This window comes from Solanum dulcamara, chromosome 12, assembly GCF_947179165.1.
Source record: "Solanum dulcamara chromosome 12, daSolDulc1.2, whole genome shotgun sequence".
NCBI classification, from domain to species: Eukaryota; Viridiplantae; Streptophyta; class Magnoliopsida; order Solanales; family Solanaceae; genus Solanum; species Solanum dulcamara.
Window position 1 is genome coordinate 559,950 of NC_077248.1, and position 19,352 is coordinate 579,301.

General features: G+C 30.7%; 3 protein-coding genes across 4 annotated transcripts; 1 reads left to right on the forward strand and 2 right to left on the reverse strand.

Annotated features, from left to right (window-relative positions):
* Positions 1–875: 875 nt before the first annotated feature.
* Positions 876–4,922, reverse strand: LOC129877731 (70 kDa peptidyl-prolyl isomerase-like). 2 transcript variants are annotated; one of them, XR_008763597.1, is made up of 12 exons: positions 4,725–4,922; positions 4,233–4,319; positions 3,576–3,836; positions 3,380–3,457; positions 3,092–3,172; positions 2,816–3,007; positions 2,641–2,727; positions 2,274–2,392; positions 2,062–2,174; positions 1,773–1,919; positions 1,388–1,515; positions 876–1,165 (listed from the first exon to the last, which is right to left on the reverse strand). XR_008763597.1 is itself a non-coding variant. In XM_055953258.1 (12 exons), exons 1-12 carry the CDS (start codon positions 4,879–4,881, stop codon positions 1,066–1,068), a joined length of 1,560 nt encoding a protein of 519 aa, XP_055809233.1. In that variant the 5' UTR covers positions 4,882–4,922; the 3' UTR covers positions 876–1,065. The 2 variants fall into 2 exon arrangements, 1 of the variants encoding a protein (XP_055809233.1); XM_055953258.1 differs by having other exon boundaries at positions 1,773–1,921; positions 2,054–2,174.
* A 3,247-nt stretch (positions 4,923–8,169) lies between these two features.
* Positions 8,170–10,747, reverse strand: LOC129876730 (WAT1-related protein At5g07050-like). The gene is made up of 7 exons (XM_055952223.1): positions 10,441–10,747; positions 10,292–10,354; positions 9,837–9,953; positions 9,495–9,732; positions 9,237–9,395; positions 8,935–9,086; positions 8,170–8,649 (listed from the first exon to the last, which is right to left on the reverse strand). The coding sequence occupies exons 1-7, from the start codon at positions 10,650–10,652 to the stop codon at positions 8,451–8,453; spliced, it is 1,140 nt and encodes a 379-aa protein (XP_055808198.1). The 5' UTR covers positions 10,653–10,747; the 3' UTR covers positions 8,170–8,450.
* A 4,591-nt stretch (positions 10,748–15,338) lies between these two features.
* Positions 15,339–18,103, forward strand: LOC129877848 (cytochrome P450 CYP94D108-like). Its single transcript, XM_055953383.1, has 2 exons — positions 15,339–15,857; positions 16,682–18,103. Exons 1-2 carry the CDS (start codon positions 15,414–15,416, stop codon positions 17,738–17,740), a joined length of 1,503 nt encoding a protein of 500 aa, XP_055809358.1. The 5' UTR covers positions 15,339–15,413; the 3' UTR covers positions 17,741–18,103.
* Positions 18,104–19,352: the final 1,249 nt, after the last annotated feature.

The following is a 19,352-nucleotide window of genomic DNA, read 5'->3' on the forward strand; positions in this document are numbered from 1 at the left end:
ATTATCTTAATAAATTATCGATTTATTCATAATTCAATATTAAAAAATCAATAACACGATTATTTTTTATTAAAAACTCATTAAATCAATAATTCAATAACAATAATCTAATAGCATTTTTATGGATTCAATTTATTATAAATTTGGTTTTTGCACATTCCTACTTATTACGGCAGGGGAATCACAATTATGATGAGGGAGAATGTCTGCTCAAATGAATGCTCTATTATTAAGGCACAGTGTTGAAAAACACTAATTGAAATTAACGTTTAATTGGAGACTTTAATCATTGACTTAACATGATTACATAATAGTCTCCAACACTTATAAAGCGGCATAATTATAGACCGACTCCATGTGAGGTCTTACAAGGTCAATCTAACTTTTTCTTCATTTCATATTAAACATAATTGGTTGTACCATACGTTTATCTCAAAAACAACATTTCGTAATAATAAATTACTCTATAGTATTTTCTGGACACTCCCCCCCACCCCCAACGTAGCTTCTTCCCTATCATCAACCAAAACTAATTATAAAAATTAAAACATACTACTAAATTCTACTCATTCCCTTCGTTTATTTTTACTGGTTCAATTTGAATTTGGAGAAATGATTGATGTTTAATCTTAAATTTTGAGAAATGTGAAGAATGAGTACTTAATGTCTAGGGTAAAACATGAAAAATAATATTTTATTTGTTCACATTTACTCGTCTACTTTACACGTCCTTAAAAATAAGAATTATTATGAATATTTTATTACCATATTCATATTAATTGATTAATAGTGTTGTATGTCTTGAGAACGTTTTGGGAAATAAGTAATTAATATTGAACTAGGTATAATTGCACAATAAATTGTCAGATCCAAAATTCATGCAGAAGAATTAATTGAGCATTTATATTACTCACGAGCAATACGTTATTGAATTACTCAATGTTTTTTAAAACAAATATTCAATGTTAGGACATGACAATATTAGTGTAACTTGACATCCTAGTTTATAAAGCTTTTGGCTAAAAAAATTGTCTTCAATTTTGTACATCTTTTCAAGTGAAAGCCCTAGGCCAACCTTGATAGCATGGTGCTAAAAATTTCAACTTCATGTTGTGCATATTGCTTCTGCTTATTCTTGAGTTCCTTGTACATCATTTTCACATCTCTGGAAAAATCAATAGTTAAATTTTGAGAGCACAATAAAGAAAAATACCGCACGAAAACGAATAAATAACATATGTATGCATGTATGTAGTAGACTATGTTGCTCAGACTTTAAAAATGTTGTACACGTGTCGGATCTTCCAAATATACAATACTTTTGGAGAATCTGATGACATTTTTGAAAAGCTCGAGTAGCAACATAGGTGGTGGGTATATAGTGTACCTGTTGTTTGGATCAACTTCAAGAGCTTTCTTAATATCAATTTCAGCCTTTTCCAGTTCATTGATTCTTAGGTATGCTTGAGCCCTTCTGAATAGAGCTTTGACATTACAAGGATCATAATCTATAACCTGTTTCCACATTATATCACAAGAGATTTGTCAGACCAAAAAATACTTTCAACAGTTAGAGCCGTCAGTATGGGCTTGGCCTACTGGACAGGCACAACTCAGCTCGTGTTTGATTGGGCTAGGCTAAAATTTTTGGAGCACATATAAAATGAAGTTCTTTTAGCACGGCCCAAACACACCCACTGGCCATTGGCCCATGAGGCTTTTTAAGAAAGAGTGTGACTTATAGTGAAGAGGAAACAGGGCAAATAGTGAACCTTGCTACATAGCTTTGAAGCTTCTTGATGCTCTCCCATCTTCAACTTGCAAGCAGCATTGTTCAAATAACACGATAATCGCAAAGTATTTGCTCGACACTTATCATCGTTGTTGAATGAGTGATTAAATTGGATGAATTTCGAGGCCTGCAATTCACAATACATACACTTCAGCTTACAGAAATTACATAAGTCGGCTCTAACTTATTTGGAACTCAAAAATATGTAGATCAGAACGCAACAAATTTGAAAATACAAGGATGTAAAACGATTACATTCCTTCTCATACTTCCTTGAGGCATATTGAAACTTCCCATCTTTGAATAGTTCATTTCCTTCACTCTTAATTTTTTCACATGCTTCAAGTTTTTCTTTTGTGTCCATTTTCCAAAATGGTTTCACCTGTATGAATCAAGAAAATAATTTATTTTTAAAAATTTTAATTTGATCATTCTGAAACTAGAAGGATTCAATAGATTGTTTTTTTTATAAAAAAAAAACCTTGTTGAAATCAACCAATTTGATCTCATAAAGCACAGAGTCTAAGCTGATTGTCACTATGGCTTCTTCTCCTTTTTTCATAGTCATGACAGCTCTATCTAAACTTTCATTTAATTGCCCTGCATTCATCAACATAACAAGTTTATTTCAAGTTCTAGTTTGAGCTTCAGGAATGGAGAAAAGGAACACTGTCCCGGCCCTTAAACGGGTCATATGTAGCACAAATCTAGGTTATTAGCTCGGGCTAAAGGAATTCAGATGAACCCCGTTGTGCTTCCTATTTCCAGCATTGTATCCGTGCAGACTGGTCCGAACAACATCGTTATAATTTTTTAAAAAAGAAACAAGACAAAGAGGAAAAGTTTACCTTCTAAACATACATATTCAAAAGGTTCTTCATCTGATCCTTTTCTTTCAAATATAGTCCCATCTTGTAGCTTTCCAATATAGACCACTACAAGAACATAAAATATCCAAATTTTCACCTTTTTGATTTTATAAATTTATTGAACAAACAAATTTAATTTGTGAAAATTAATTACCTTTTGCACGGGATCCTTCATTAGGATGATCATAACCTTCACCAGCCTTAATTAACTTCTTAAGAACCTTGTTATCTCCGATAACATCAACAACACTTTTCCATGAAATCAACTCAAGATAAATTATCAAATTGGAATTTGATTGCAATATTCCAATTCCATCACCATCAAAACTTGAATTTCCAAAATAATCTTCAAAATGATTAGACAAAATTTAATCAATTTTTTTTTGGCTTATAAATAATACTAATTTCTTATTGTGTTTATCAAACTTACAAGCTGGCTTCACAGTTAACTCAACTATTTCTCCTTTTCTCATTGTCTTTATAGATTTCTTCATGGCTGGATATAGGTAACCTAATAAAGGTACAAATTCTATTAGTAGTAATTGTACTTAAAGACTGTTGCTAATTGAATCTTTCAAAAATGTTATCGTGCCTATGTCAGATATACAAAAAGTGTATAGTTTTTGGAGGATCCGACATAAACAGATAATATTTGTTTGAAGAGTACAAGCAACATAAGTGTTAGAATGTAAAAAAAGAATTGTAAACATGTATTTACCTTCCAGTAAAGAAAACTCAACACCATCATCAGATCTTGACAGAATTTTTCCATCTGCAGAGCTTGCTACATACTTCACTATCCAATAAAAAAGAGGTAATAGAAATTTTAAAAAACATGAAGAAAATTGGAATTTAATTTGTCTACCAAAAAATAGGAATGAATTAATAATAAGTGAAAAAAGAGAAGATATTACCTAGTACTTCATCGACATCTCTAGGTGTAGCCCATCCTTCACCTTCTTTTATTATTTTCTTCAATATTCCTCCATCTCCACTTATATCTCTAATTGAATTCCAAGAAACCAATTCTATTTCAAAAATGAGTGTTGAATTTGGAGGAATTAGAGGGGGCGAACCAATTTCTCCATAAGCCAAATTTGGTGGAATTGTAAAAATTGCTCTTTCACTCTTTTTCATTGTTGCAATTCCCTCATCCCATCCTTTAATAACTTCACCTGAAAAGAACAAGGTATTTTGTATCAAAAAAGTCACTTACAAATAAATTTTACAGATCGAGTATCAATTGTCATATTGTTGAAAAGTGTCACTTTGTGGCTTGAGAGATCTTTTGAGTGAAATAACATTACATAAGTCTTTCTGATTTAAAAGAAAGAAAGAAATGTGACATTTTGAGTGAATTAACAAAAAGTTAATTTTCTTAATTCACTAGTAAAAGAAATGATTTCACTCACCTATTTTCAATATTTCAGTAACTTTTTAAGTAAGGAACTTTTTGATTACACTGATTATTTAAATAGTTCATTAAACTATCAATATATATTACTTAAATACAAAAAATATAATACTAGTAAACAAGTATTTAAATAATGTAAAAGAAAGCAGAATATTACCTTGTCCTAGGTTGAATGTAAAAGGCTTTCCTCTATCATAGCTTGAATCAAAAAATTCCCCATCTTGAAGTTTCACTCTGTAATGAACTAAACAAAAACTCAAGAAAATAAGTAATTAATTAATTAATCAAAAAAATCATACCTTGGATTTCAAAAACAACATACGTAACGTAGTTCCACAAAGTAGGGTATAGAGAGGATAGAATATCCATAGACCTTACCCCTACCTCAAAGGTAGAGAGGTTGTTGTCGATAGACCCTCAACTCAAAAAAAAAACAGTTCAAAGCATTTCAGAAAAAGAAGCACCAGAAGTGAAAGCATAATTTTATTTTTAAAAAAATTTAAACTTGGGTCTTCACCCCATTTATTAATAATAAAAAAAACAAGGAACACAAAAGACTATAACAAAATAATTCACTAATCGAAGTTCAAAAAATAATAAAATAGTTATAGATATAACTACAGGAGCAATACTACCACTACATACATACCTTGAATTTCATCACCATGAAATGGTGTCTTCCAAGAATTACCCTTTTGCAGAATCTTTTTTCTCAAGCCTTCTTTCCCAATTACTCTCTCTTGTAATTCTTGAATTTCAGTTTGAAAATTCATTTTGTTACTTTTCTCATAATTAAAAGCCTTCATTTTGCTTCTTTTTCTCTTTAGTGAAAGAAGATAAGTTTTGTTGTATAGTAGACAAAGAAGATAAGCCGTTAGTTTCCCACACTTTTAAAAAGTTCTTTCAGTTAGGATTTCTTTCCATAATTGCCCCTGTTTAAATAACTTTGTGCAAAAATATCCTCGGCGTTACAATACTTTACATTTTTTATCAATCCGACAAGATTAGTGAACAATTTAACAAGATATGAAAATGAAGATTGCATTATTGTTAATATGCAGTTCTTTGGGATAGCTTTATGCACTAAGCTCTTATTATGTGCAAATTTTAAAAAGGATCAGACAACTAGAATCTATTATCCACATCTGTCATAGCCCGTGAATAATTGAACACAAATGAAGTATGTTAATTCGATATGAGAATAAAGATTGTACTAAAGTTATGATCGTTAGTCGTAACTTGTTGAAGCTCAATTTTTAGCTCTATTGAGGCCATTTTGCACAAATTCCTTAAAGAGGGAACACAAGTTAAACAACCAGCATTAAATGGCCATATTCTGCAAATCACCCCATTGGTACCAGACACCTGAGCTCGACCCGTTATATGTTAATTGGGCTTTGGACCAACAGTACTAGACCCAATGAACATAAACAGATTCACGTTAGGGCTTAGCATAACCCAAAATTTGGAGTGAGCAAGCCCAAGATCCTAGCCAAGCCGGTCCAGCAAAAAAGGCCCACAATTGCTATTCTACCTATTTGTCAAGACATGGATAAAAACAAGTATACTAAAGTGCTAACAATGACAAGTCACAATAGTAATTACCACTAGTACATGTAAAACAATGCTAGTTAGGTAGTTGTAGTATTGCTTTTCTAATTTTGTGTCCTTCAATTATCTGTTGTTTCGTCTACTTCAATTATCGTACTATTTTATTTTAGTTAAAGTTCAAAATATTTTGTTATGCTTTCGCTTTTTTTTCTGAACTATTTTTTCTTTATTGGAAACAATCTCTAAGGTAGGGATACAAAATTTTGTGAAACTACATTTGATACATTATTATTTTTATTATTATTATTGTAAACACTAATTTAAGACAAGTGGTAGGTAATCTAACCATATGATTTTTGGGGTTCTCCTCACTATAGGACAGAGAAACTTTAAAGTGTAATAATAGGTAAAAATGGATACGTTATGACAAAGCAAATATATGTGGAGAATCGATGTTTCATGTAATCATATATGTGTCCACCAAACTCATCCTAGTGAGTGTCTTCCACTGGATCAACCAGTATAGGCATTATTGACATTACGAAAGCAAAATACTTATTCATCTTCAATATTTACACTGCATTATTTTAATTTAACATAGTTAAGTGAGAGAGAGAAAAAAATTATAATTAAATGAAAAAAGTTATATACATGCGCATGTCGTTTATGTATTAGTTTAAATTAAAATATACTAGGTGTGAATAATTTGTTTTTTTTTTTGCTTTTAAAATTTTATGACAGTCAAATTATGACAAACAAATAAATCGTACATTACATGAAAAAGTTAGCATTATCGACGATGACCAGGATTCTGCTAAAAGCTCATATCAAATGGAACTCTATCCAATTTTTATTAACTATTTATAGAAGAAAAGAGAGAATATATTCTAGTGCTCTTAATTATTATGCCTAACCAATTTATAAGAGATATATAGTAGCAAGGCTTTTCTCTATGTATATCCATTTTTGCCAAGAATATAATGTACGTGATACATAAGAATTGGAATAAAAGAGAAATCCTTATCGAATATATTATGTTTGCCATAATCAGTTTTATCTTAGCAAAACTCAAGTCTATTAAGAAATTAATAAATTTAATGTGAAGTTTACTATAACTATTTCTTTTTAATAAATGTGTTAGAATGCTGGTTACGAGTTTGTAGAATCTATTAATTCGCAAATCAATATATCGAGACTTATAAAATTTAGAACTCATTAATTCAAAATTCTGAATATACCTCTCAAGTTTCACGCTCTTATAACATGTAAAAAGCTCAAAGCTCCATTCCTACTTTATAACATGTAAAAAGCTCAAAGCTCAATTCCTACTCCCACTAATTTCTTCTATGGGATACACTTGTTTTGAGTTACCAAATATAACAAAGAGAAAAGGAAAAAATTAAATATTTTTTTTTGTTTGCCATTCTAGTTCCAAAGAAATCGCATACATCACATAATATTTCTTTGTTTCCAATACTTTCTCTTTTTAGGTAGCTAAGAAGTTATTCCAACATCATATATGATCTTTTTAAAAATAAATAAATAAATAAAATTGAGGATCGGAGCAGAAGCATATCTAAGATTCAAATCTCGAAGGTTCAAATCTCGCACTTACCATTGATGACTTAATTTCTTTTTTCTTTTCAAATTTTGAAATCCTTTTGTTCTTATATATACTAACTTGTAACTTTGGCTAACTCATTACAACTTGTTTTTGGCTTACTCAAATATAAAAAGTTTTACAGTAGTACTATAACTCCAAAAGCTAACACATATCCAACATCACCAATTTTTGTTGAATCCAAAACAAAGTGGATTCTTCTTTTGTTATTCTTATTCTTTTTATAACTTTGACAAAAGAGTGGTATTTTCCCTAACCAAATTTACTTTGTTTCCAAAACACAGATATAATTTTGTTGCTTTTTGCTAGCTAGCTTGCAACATATATTACTACTTTTACCGTCTAAGTGCAATTAATCTTCTGTTTATATCTGACAGAGTCAATTGATTTTATAGCCTTTTACGAATTTATTTATAATTTCTTTTTATTAAGAGATATTTATTTTTATATATAAATCACATTTGTATAGGGATATGATTAATTATTTCCTCGCCATTTGTTCATAAATAATATCAAGTATGTATATACGCTAGAATCGAATCCAAAAAATTTAAGTTAATGCATGCTCTTATAACTTGTAAAAAGCTTAAAGCTCCAATATTCCTATCCCCACTAATTTCTTCTATGGGATACACTTGTTTTGAGGTACCAGATATATTACTCCAACAAAGAGACAAATTAAAGGAATTTAATTAGAGAACTTTATGTCACCATCTAATAAAAGAAAAATACTCTTCTCATCTATTTATTGCTAGTAACTGTTTTATGATAAATACTATATGACAATACTAATAGATTTGTCGCATGAAAACATGAACAAGTTCAGTCTTATGTCACTTAGCCTATTACTTAAATTTTGATGAATTAACCAATTATCAATTGTTTGCTAAAAATACAAACCTTTTTCATCAAATACCCCGGAATTAGTACGTATTATATATTAGATAATACCAAAAAAATTAAATAACAACATTATTTCCCCATTACATTAAAGGGGAAAAAAAAAAGCAAAGTACCCTTAAAAGGGTGAATTAAAATTGCCCCTCTTCTTTTTTAATCGCTTCCTTAAAATAAATCCCGTCATAAGATTTGTTTTTATTGTACTCTCTTTAATTCTTTTTTATTTTCAATACATTTTTGTGGTCCGATTTTTCCTCGAACATATACATATATAAGAGAGTTTAGTGCATCAAATTGCTTTTTCTAGGCTCTTGGAACTTCCTTAGCCAAGATGGGAGGCTGTTGCATGGGAACACCAATGACTACTTCACTTTTTTGCATTTCTATGTCATTTATAACTACTCCCTTCACTGGTCCCTCAATTTCCTTCTCTTGGTACTCCTTGTATTTTCCCCATAAAACTGAATATAGCCCTGCTACAATTAACACTGCTCCAAGAACACTGAAATCCAAAAAGAAGAAAAAAACAAAAATGTTAAATACAACAACAACATAATCAGTGTAGTCCCACACAACGTGGAGTGTACACAGACCTTCGACTCAAGGAAAACAGTCCAGAAAAGAAAGTAATGAAAGTAAAAGCATAACAAGACATTCTGAACAGTAACTATAACAAAATAATACGATAATCGAAGTACAAAACACAATAACAAAAGTCAAAAGACAAGAAACTATAGCAACAATACTACGACTACTAGTATATGAGATAAAAGAAAGTAAAAATTACCCTCCAAGATAGATTTTCTCAGAAAGAATGAAAGATCCCATGATGGCAACAATGATCATCATCAAGGGACTAAAAGCAGTCACAAAAACAGGTCCTCTTTTCTCCATTACAAGACCTTGAACATAGTATGCAAGGCTTGATGATACTATACCCTGAAATTTTATAAAAACAATATCCAAAATCAGAGGTGTGGAGCTAAAATTTTGAGTTTATACGTTTTAAATTCTAGAAAAGACATTTATTTTGACTACTGAATTATGTAGAACCGAAGGTGTTTGAGGAATATAAAGCAAGAAACATACAGCATAGGCAGCAGCAAGAAGGTTCATGTCAAAACCAATAGCCCAAGCAGAGGGTTTGTGTTCCATCACTAAGGTGACAGCAATTGATTGCAAAGTTCCCATGAAGCATACAAGTGCAGTTAAGGACAGTGGAGCAGTGTACTTCCTCATTGTAATAGCCTATCAACAAATAAATATTTTTTTATACTGTCATTATCAGTATACATAATTTAAACTCGTCTCGAAAAAAGAAAATGAATTTTAGTGGTTTTGACAAACCTGAAGTATAAAGAAAGAAGCCCATGCAAAAGTGGCACCAATAAGAAGCATTGAACCTTTAAGCCAATCTTTATCACTTGTTTCATTAGAAGTAGTATTTGTGTGAACATTATTTGACCATACCAAATTAATAACATGTCCTTTGTATAATGTCATTAACATGGCTCCAGCCACTGTAACAACTGTACCTACCACCTTTGCTTGACATCTCAACTTTTTTATATGCACCTTCTCCATCCTACGTTTAAATTATTTATTCAATATTATTAGTGCCAAACTTTTGAAAAAAAAAAGAATAATTTTGGAATATGTAGAATATTTTAAACATAATATGTATTTTACCTGCAAAGGACAGCCATGACAAATGTCATTGCAGGAAGCATGTTGCTCATGGCACATGAGAATGTGGGAGAAGTAAACTTAAGTCCAGCATAGTAGAAATTTTGATCAATCACTGGCCTGTTTGAATCAATTTATATATATAGATTTAGAATCTTCATATATGAAAATAATTTAATTTATATACACTAGCCGTTCAAGATTTTTTTTTTATATTTTCAGTATAGTTTAACTTGTGGCAGCATATTAGTATTTCTTTTACAAGATTGTCACCGAGTTTTACCTATCATTTCATTTTTAGTGATGTGATTATATAAATATAATGTTTATTTCGTTTGTTTGTGTATAAAACTTAAAATCTTCACCAACAAGCCATATGAATTGATTTTTACTCGTCGATAACGTTTTCTGTCCGTCAGAAATTAGCGATTTTGTGATGGTAAGATAGAGACACTCACCCAAGAAGACCCAATATAAATATTTGCAAGAACATCATGAAAGTCATCTTTGGTCTGAGTTTTCTATAACAAATAAACAAAGACAATAATTAGCAATTAATAATTTCATTTTTCATAACTAACCACCTTGATAAACCAATTAATAGTACCTTTCAAGAAGAAGAGCAAAAGGAGCAATAGCAAGAGTAGCAATGGCATGTCTATAAACAACCAAAACATAATGACTCATTCCTCCATTTAGAGAAACTTTGGTTATAACATTCATTCCAGCATAACCAAATTGCAAAGAAATCATTGCTATGTATGGCTTTCCCCTTTGGTAGAAATTACTTAAACATCCTCCTCCTACTTTATTTTCCATAATATCTCTTTTGTTTATGTTTGGAGAATCAAGAAGAAGAAGAAGAAGAATAACTCAAAAGAATTAAACCCTTGGAGGAATTACTTGTGTTTTTCTCAAGGAAATGAAGTGAGTGATTAATGTATTTATAGGCAACAACTTTTGTCATCAATATTAGTGGATTTAGATAAGTATATGTCATGATGCATTGGTATTTTTTTTCCTGATAAATACTTGGTGCGAGTAGATTTTTAGTGATACGAACCCTCTTCATCAAAAAATTACACTATTAATACAAAGTAAATAAGAATTGGTGGAGTTTGATTCATAATAGAATTGAATTTATAAAAAGAAATTAATAAAGTTTTTTTTAAACTCGTGATCTTCAACATATGTACATGTCATCATATCTCTATGGCTATAAAAGTATAGAGTATAAAATTTAAAGTTAAATTTATCAAATTTAAAAAGTCTATGATATTCCTTTTTGGAACAAATTAATTAAAACAGAACTGAAAAGATAAAGTAATTTGCTATAGCCGACTATATTATACCTATAACAAGATGTTTATTGTAATTCTACAAATAAAGTCTGAGGAGAATGAAATATACAAAGATCTTAATTACTCTATTTTATGTGAGATGTACAAAAGTTATTTCTGATAAATGCTGACTCTTGCATTATACATATAATATGAATGTTTTAAATTTGAGGTACATTTGATGAAACAGATAAATGGTATATAGAGAGTCCCACTAGGGGAATTTTGCTAAAGAAATTCTTGTTTTTTCCTCTATATATCCTCCTAGTGGTATAAAGTGATTTGAGAGCTACCAAAATTAAATTTAAAGGTAAATTTTTTAGTGCTATGCTGATGCAACATTAATTAAATGGAATATAATGATAGGGCCAATATCGTCACTAAAAATTATGCGGCATATCGACGACGCCGGTGATTGGTCGGAACAGCGGTGGCATACATCGGAATTTTAATAGTAGTTACTATTATGGTTACCATAAATAAATAAACAATATTTGTTTTTTTAATATTATGGAATTTGCTGATGCAAACTAAAGTAAAAAAAAAAAATACTTTAGTTAGTGTGCCACTAGCTAATCACACATTAATGGTGTTTGGTTTTGAATTTTCTATTCTACTCCGTCCATCCCATTCAAATTATTATTCGTGTTTCTCTTTTACATATCATTAAGAAAAAATATTAATTAGGTGATATAATTTTTTTTATTAAATATTTACTCTATTGAAGTGTTAAATGGAGATATGTGTCTTTTGGATAGTGCCACAACTCATACGATATTAAAAGAAAAGAAATATTTCTGTCATTTGATTATGAAAAAGACCTATGTCAATACAATATTTGGTAGTACAAAATTTATTGAACGCTCTGGAAGAGCGGCCTTATTACTACGTGGAGGAATGATATTGGTAATTAATAATGCATTGTATTGTAGTAAGTCTAAAAGAAACTTGTTAAGTTTCAAGATTATTCGCCAAAATAGTTATCATATTGAGACTGCGAATGAAGGAAATGTTGAATACCTTTATATTACTATAATGAATACGGAGAAGAAAATTGTGCACAAAAAATTACATGCACTTTCTTCTGGATTGTACCATACAAATATTGGAATTGTTGAATCACATGCCATAGTAAACAAAAGGTTTACTGATTCTAATAATTTTATCATTTGATATGACCGGTTGGGCCATCCCAGTTATAATATGATGCGTAAAATTATTAAGAATTCACATGGACACACTTTGAAGAATCAAAAAATTCTTCAATCTAAGGAATTCTCTTGTGTTGGTTGTTCCCAAGGAAAACTGATTTTTAAACCATCAGCAACTAAGGTTGGGATTGAATTCCTTGCGTTTCTGAAACGTATACAAAGTGATATATGTAGGTCAATTAACTCTTCATATGGACCATTTAAATATTATATGGTCTTGATAGATACATCTACAAGATGGTCACATACTAGGGAAAAAGAAAGATTAAAGAAAATGGGGAAGAATATATCTATTACTAGCTACCTTATATACATACTAGTGGAAGATGATGATTCACGTGATTAATTAATGGAATGCAGTTCTGATTCCTTAAATATTCTAGGATTAATTAATGCTTATACGCTAAGGAATAATGATATTGGTTATTAGTGCATGATGATCGTATTAATTAAAATATAATTTGAATGTGACATTTTAATTTTATAAGGGTACGTATATCATGAGTCATGGTTGTGTTACATTTTACTACTACAACTATCTTTGCTTATTCACTTTCAATCCAAATTACTGCTCTTCATATATATTAATCATACTTGGTAAATCTATGCAAGTGCGGTGTGATGAACTTGACTGAGAAAGTCTTGGCAGGAAAAATCGATCCCCAGCCTCCCTTATAAAATACTACATGTTACACCAACTCAAACTTCCTTACGAATAACTTAGAGTAAGTTAATAAATAGTAAATGTAGAAATTAAGTTAATAAGTAAATAGGAGTTGGATTAGTCCTATACAGATATTTCTATTCAACTTTTGTTAAAGGTGTCTAAATGACCTTTTCAAATAATTTTAGAGGTTTATATATTTATATATATTTGTCAGCTAATTTTTTTTAATGGACAATATAATTATACCAAGTAAAAATCCAAAATTTAAAAGGTTTGATACATTCTCTTGGATATAGACACCTATAGGGCTTTTGTTTATTATTTACTTTATTTTGCCTCTGGTCACTTCAAGATTTATTTGTTTAATTTCATGTCCTTTAGACTTCCCATTTCTTTGGGATGTTTAATTAAGCCCACATAAATTAAATCTGTATCTGATGGAAAATCTTTTCAAGGATGAGTGATGTAATTAGTGGAATCTATGAAGGAAATCCATGATTGATCAGTTTATGATACTGGTCTATTTTAATTACAATAACAATTCAACTAAACAGCATTAATATCACCAAAGTGTTCAATGATTTCACTTACAAAAAAAAAATCTACTACTTTTTTTCGTTACATCAATCATTAAGCCAATTACATAAATATAGTAGTAATAAGAAAATCGTGTAAAATAATATATACATAGTGAATATCAAGAGCGGAACTAGTAACAGTCTAGAAGTTTATCCAAACCTTTTCGATAAAAAATTACATTGTTCATTTCATATATATATATATGTGTGTGTGAAACCCCTTCTCACAAAACACCAATATAGTGAGTCGTGTACGTTCCTCATTTCCTAAGTTTGAATATTGTTGGATCTGTTATGATGACACATCGCAGATTTCTTTTTTGACTAGAGAATTAAGGAGCAATAAATTAAAATACTTGGTTCATTATGAGGACACGTCACAAATTTCTTGGCTAAAAAAAGTTATAATATAAAATTTATATACTTGGTTCATTAGATGGTAGCACATCTCTATTGCCAGCTCAATTTAGCATTGATCTTCAGTACTATTTTTTACACGATACCAAACAGGACGTTAATGAAATTTGCACATATATTTTATCCATATGTCCTTTTGGTACGATGAATTGAAAAATATATTTTTTAAATGTCAGATTTATCCAATACTTATATATTTAAATTCAATGAAATTTCAGTACAACTCAATAAGAGTTTTAACTTTTTAGTGTCGATTATGTAATCATATGAAACATGACCCAGTACAAACTTGTACAATATTTTATATGATATTTATACATATAAGTTAAATTCCTTGGATATAATAATCTCATTTTTCCTAGTTACGTATCTACTTGAAAAACAATAAAATCCCCTCCTACATCTTGTGGCTGTGATTTATTTATTTATTTTAAAACAAAGACTTCACGAGTAGTTTAAACTTCAAATTATAGAAAGAAATTGTATCATGTTAAATCTAAAAAGATCAAAATATCATCACATGCGTGGGAGTGGAACTAGAATATTGAGTATGAGCTTCATCAAATCTAATAATTTAAATTATATATTTATCTATATAACCATGTGGCTACGAATTACAATATCGGAGATTCGAATCCCTCCTCGTCCACATCACCTTTTTCGGGGGGGTGGGGGTGCGTGAATAGGATATAGTGAATCAAAAGCTACGAAACTTGGGTTCATGAAATGAACTTTTTTTAATTTTTTTTTTATTATTATTTATCGTGAGTGATATAACACATAATATGCTCAATTGGTGTTCTTCCTCAGTCAAACTTGGACACAATAGTAAAACGAGTATTAATAGCATAATAAAAAGAAGCTTTTCTCATAACTAATATTTTTGCTGGCGCCAATTATAACCTTTCTAAAAAATATCAAATGTACAGTGCTAATACATTTGATATATTTAACATGCAATATTTTAAAAATAAGAATGGGTATCTATTCTGCCTTCAATACTAATCATGGATCCTAACAATTATAGTACTTGTTAGTTATGTCAAACTCAAAATAAAGTTAAAGATCAGTTAGTCAAAAATGAATGCAAGTCAATGTTTTTGAAAGTTTATTTTTGTAGCCTACATTTTCATATGTACTCAAAACCTCCACGTATTTAATTGTCTTTTAGTTTTACCCACTCAAGATGATGACATTTTGCAAAAGTTCATGTGTAATTTCAAAGTTATTTACGTATTAAAAATTTTCCACAACTTCATAAGTAATATTCGTTTTGTAGCCTACAATTCTTCACTTGCTTCTTGGAAAGCATTATTAGTATATCGATCTTATCATTTTCGTTTTCTTCCCCACCAAAATTCCCAACCATGGAATTTTTCTCCCTTCCAACAGTAATCTTCACTGTCCTCATCTCCTTTTTTTCCTTCTACTTTCTCAATAAAAATCCCAAAAAATCCGGTTTCAAAATCTACCCAGTCGTCGGAGCATTGCCGGAGTTTCTCCTTAACCGTCACCGTTTTCTGGAATGGACGACCGATGTACTCTCTAATTGCCCTACCAACACCGCCGTGTTCTGCCGGCCCGGAAATGATCACGGCATCCTGACGGCGAATCCACTCAATGTTGAACACATGCTCAAAGCCAATTTTGAAAATTTCGATAAAGGAGCTCGATTCTATACTCGGCTTGAAGATTTCCTCGGCGATGGAATTTTTAACGTTGATGGTGAAAGTTGGAGGATTCAAAGGAAATCTGCAAGTTATGAATTTAGCACCAGATCTCTAAGAAATTTTGTCATACAAACTGCACAGGTAATATTTAGCGGGATTTATGTTGTTTGCTCATTAATTAATAGACTTGGCAAAATTAGTCATGAAACATAACTCGTTCAAGTTTGAATTGATCATTGACTCGCTCATTTATTAGTAGTTATTTTATACGTAACTTGATTGCGTAAATACAATAGGATTTTGCTAATAAGAAGAATATGAATGATCCGTAGTATAACATAAGGGTATGAATGACTTTAGGAGTCGTTTGATTGAGAGTAAGTTATCCTGGGATTAACTATCCCATGATAATTTATCGATAAGTTATCTCACCATATATATGAGATAATTTATCTCATTACTAAGTTATAAATAATCTCATGACTATCTAATACCTCCAATCAAACACAAGATAATCTTACATTTTATCCTGGGATTATTATTCCTTATACCTCACACCAAACAACTCCTTAAAGTATAATACTTAATAAAGAGTAAATTTAGACCACTCTTCCCTTTCAATTTAACTATTTAACTTAACTAGAGATTATGTTTACCATCAAAGGTTGTGATGAAATGTCATATATCCCTACATCTTTAAATCAGAAGTTTTGAGTTTGAATCCTTGGAATGTAGTCGCCCTAAGTGGGATCCTTAAGAGAGTACCAAATACCAAGTGTAAATTCAATAATAATAATAATAATAATAATAATAATAAAACTAAACTTAAATGAGTCCACTACTCCTAATTTTGATAATAGGTGATGGTATTGGTGTTTTGATACTAAATTGAATTGTCACTTCATTTTTGTTAAGTACTGTTAGTGTTAGGAAATACTTTTATTCACTTAATTATTTCATAACAGGAAGAGATTCATACACGATTGATTCCAATTCTTGAAGAAGCAGCCAAAAGGGATAGAATTATTGACATTCAAGACATCTCAGAAAGAATTACATCTGACAATATCATTAAGCTTGCATTCAATGTGGATCCAAATTGTTTAGGAGGAGCTGAAAGTGAATTCATGCAAGCTTTTGAAATTGCAACAACTCTAAGTGCAGGTAGGTTCATGTATGCAATTCCCTTTCTTTACAAAATCAAGAAAATCTTGAACATTGGTTCAGAGAAAAAGCTACAAAAATCAATCCAGATTGTGCACGAATTTGCGGATAATATAATAAAGTCAAGAATGGAAGAGCGGGCAGAGAAGAAAGATGAAGACTTGTTATCAAGATTCATGGGGGATGGTAATCAACATTCAGCTAAATTCTTGAGGGACATTGTCATTAGTTTCATCCTAGCTGGTCGAGACACAACATCATCAGGTCTAACTTGGTTCTTTTGGATATTGTCTACAAGGAAAGATATAGCGAAAAAGATATTAGAAGAATTAGTTCAAATTCGTCGGAGAAATGGGAAAAAGATTGGTGAAGCTTATAATTTCGATGAGTTAAGAGAAATGCAGTATCTCCATGCAGCTATTTCAGAATCCATGAGGTTATATCCACCAGTACCAGTTGATACAAGGTCTTGTTTGAAAGATGACATTTTACCAGATGGGACTTTTATTGGTAAAGATTGGTTTATAAATTATCAAACTTATAGCATGGGAAGAATGGAGAATATTTGGGGTAAAGATTGTTGTGAGTATAAACCAGAAAGATGGTTTGATGAAAATGGGGTTTATAAGCAAGAAAGCCCATTTAAATTTCCGGTGTTTCATGCTGGACCAAGAATGTGTCTTGGTAAAGACATGGCTTATATTCAGATCAAGTCAATTGCAGCTTCTGTGATAGAAATGTTTGAATTTGATGTTCAGTTGGAGAATGACAAGTGTCCTGAATATGTGTTATCTTTGACACTAAGAATGAAAGGAGGCTTGCCTGTGAAGGTGAAAGAAAGATGTAAGACCAATAGTTAAACCAAATACCTACAAGCCCACATGGTAGCGATTCAACTAAAGATTTATTTCGGTGAGCACACTTATGATTATGGTAGTTACGGTGAAGTAGGCATGGGCATCATGTCTAAGCCCACTACCACCAGTCGTTGATTTATATAGTCTGAAAAAGTCAATTGCTATCTCATGAGTCGATCCATATCGATGTAATGAAAATGAAGGACTCACAATAACAACAATAACAAAATGTCGTGAATAATGATCACCGAGTTTATATGTTGTAATTATGGTGATGTAATGTCTAATCTATTAAGAAGATTTGGTTGTTAGTATCATGGTGTGTATATCTTGCTTTCTCTAAAAGGAAGGAAAACTTTTGGTTACTTTTAAGGTACTTCCTCTCCACATACAAATTGTTACAATGAAGTAGAATGTTTTTTTTTGTTTTTCATCTGCACTACTAAAAAGAGTTCAAAAAACGACGGAAAAAACAGCGAAGGACTGCGTCGTTCAAAAAAGCAACGGAATTTGAGACGCTGTCCGTCGCTTCTTTAATTTTTTTAATAAACAACGACGGACGATGACTCCTTATCCGTTGCTTTTTTTGACGGATTTTTGCTCCATTTATTTATCAATTTTTTTTTGAATAAGCGAAGGACAGAGTCTCCCAGTCCGTCGTTTTTTTGGTCAAAAAAATGGCCAACTATTTAAAATTTGCGACGGACAGGACAACGATGTCCGTCGCTTTTTCTGAAATATTACATATCAATGCCCGACTTTTCTTATATTCTGGTGTCTCTCTCTCTAAAAACCCTCCTCCTTCTCTCTAAACTTCCAACCCTCCGCCCCCTTCGCCGCCCATCACCGCCGCCACTCCCTCCCCCGTCTCCGTTGTTGCCGCCACCACTTCCCTTCGTCAGCCTTCTCTCTCTTTATTGTTAACAGGGTTAGCTAGTTAGGGTTTTAATTTTTTTTTTAAAAATAATTTATTAATTTGTTAGTTAATTTATTTCATTTAATTTGTTTAATGTATGTTATTAACATAGTTAATTTGTATATGTGATTTTGAATTGGTGAATGTTAGAAATTAGATTTTAGGTCTTTGCTTTGATTTGGGGTTTTTTTTGAATTAAATTGTGAATTGAATAATTTTTTAGTTGGAATTAAAGTGTTCTTGATGTTCAAATGTTATTAACATAGTTGGTTAGTTCTTAAAGTTAGAATGTGAATGAAGATTTTAGGGCTTTAGTTTGAATTGTGGTTTTTTTATAATTAGATTGTGAATTTGGTATTGTTTTAGTTGGACTTGAAGTGTTTTTGAAGATAAAATTAAAGTTAGAACATGAAGTAATTAGAGGTTAGAATTTAAGATTTTTTATGCTTGGAAGATATTCAAGTTAGAAAAATATTGGGTTGAATGATTTTTGATGTTTGGAAGATATTCAAGTTATGAACTTGGAATTTAGGATTTTTGAACTTAGAATATTTTTTTTTGGTTTATATAAATTGTGAACTTTAGATTTTAGAACTAATTATAACTTAGATACTTGAATTTTAGGATACTTGAATATAATATAGAACTTGAACTTAGAACTTTGAACTTGAAATTTTTTTGACTTTAGAAATCTTGTTG

Bases quoted from the DNA above. Each gene is read 5' to 3' on its own strand.
- LOC129877731 (XM_055953258.1), bottom strand. From the start codon at position 4,881: ATGAAGGCTTTTAATTATGAGAAAAGTAACAAAATGAATTTTCAAACT. The intron at 2,728-2,815 runs GTAATTAATTTT...ATGTTCTTGTAG, and splicing joins TGAAGGATCCCGTGCAAAAG to TGGTCTATATTGGAAAGCTA. The intron at 2,175-2,273 runs GTTTTTTTTTTA...TGATTCATACAG, and splicing joins AATTGGTTGATTTCAACAAG to GTGAAACCATTTTGGAAAAT.
- LOC129876730 (XM_055952223.1), bottom strand. From the start codon at position 10,652: ATGGAAAATAAAGTAGGAGGAGGATGTTTAAGTAATTTCTACCAAAGG. The intron at 9,954-10,291 runs GTGAGTGTCTCT...TGATTCAAACAG, and splicing joins TTTATATTGGGTCTTCTTGG to GCCAGTGATTGATCAAAATT. The intron at 9,087-9,236 runs GTATGTTTCTTG...ATAAAATTTCAG, and splicing joins TTCTTGCTGCTGCCTATGCT to GGTATAGTATCATCAAGCCT.
- LOC129877848 (XM_055953383.1), top strand. From the start codon at position 15,414: ATGGAATTTTTCTCCCTTCCAACAGTAATCTTCACTGTCCTCATCTCC. The intron at 15,858-16,681 runs GTAATATTTAGC...ATTTCATAACAG, and splicing joins TTGTCATACAAACTGCACAG to GAAGAGATTCATACACGATT.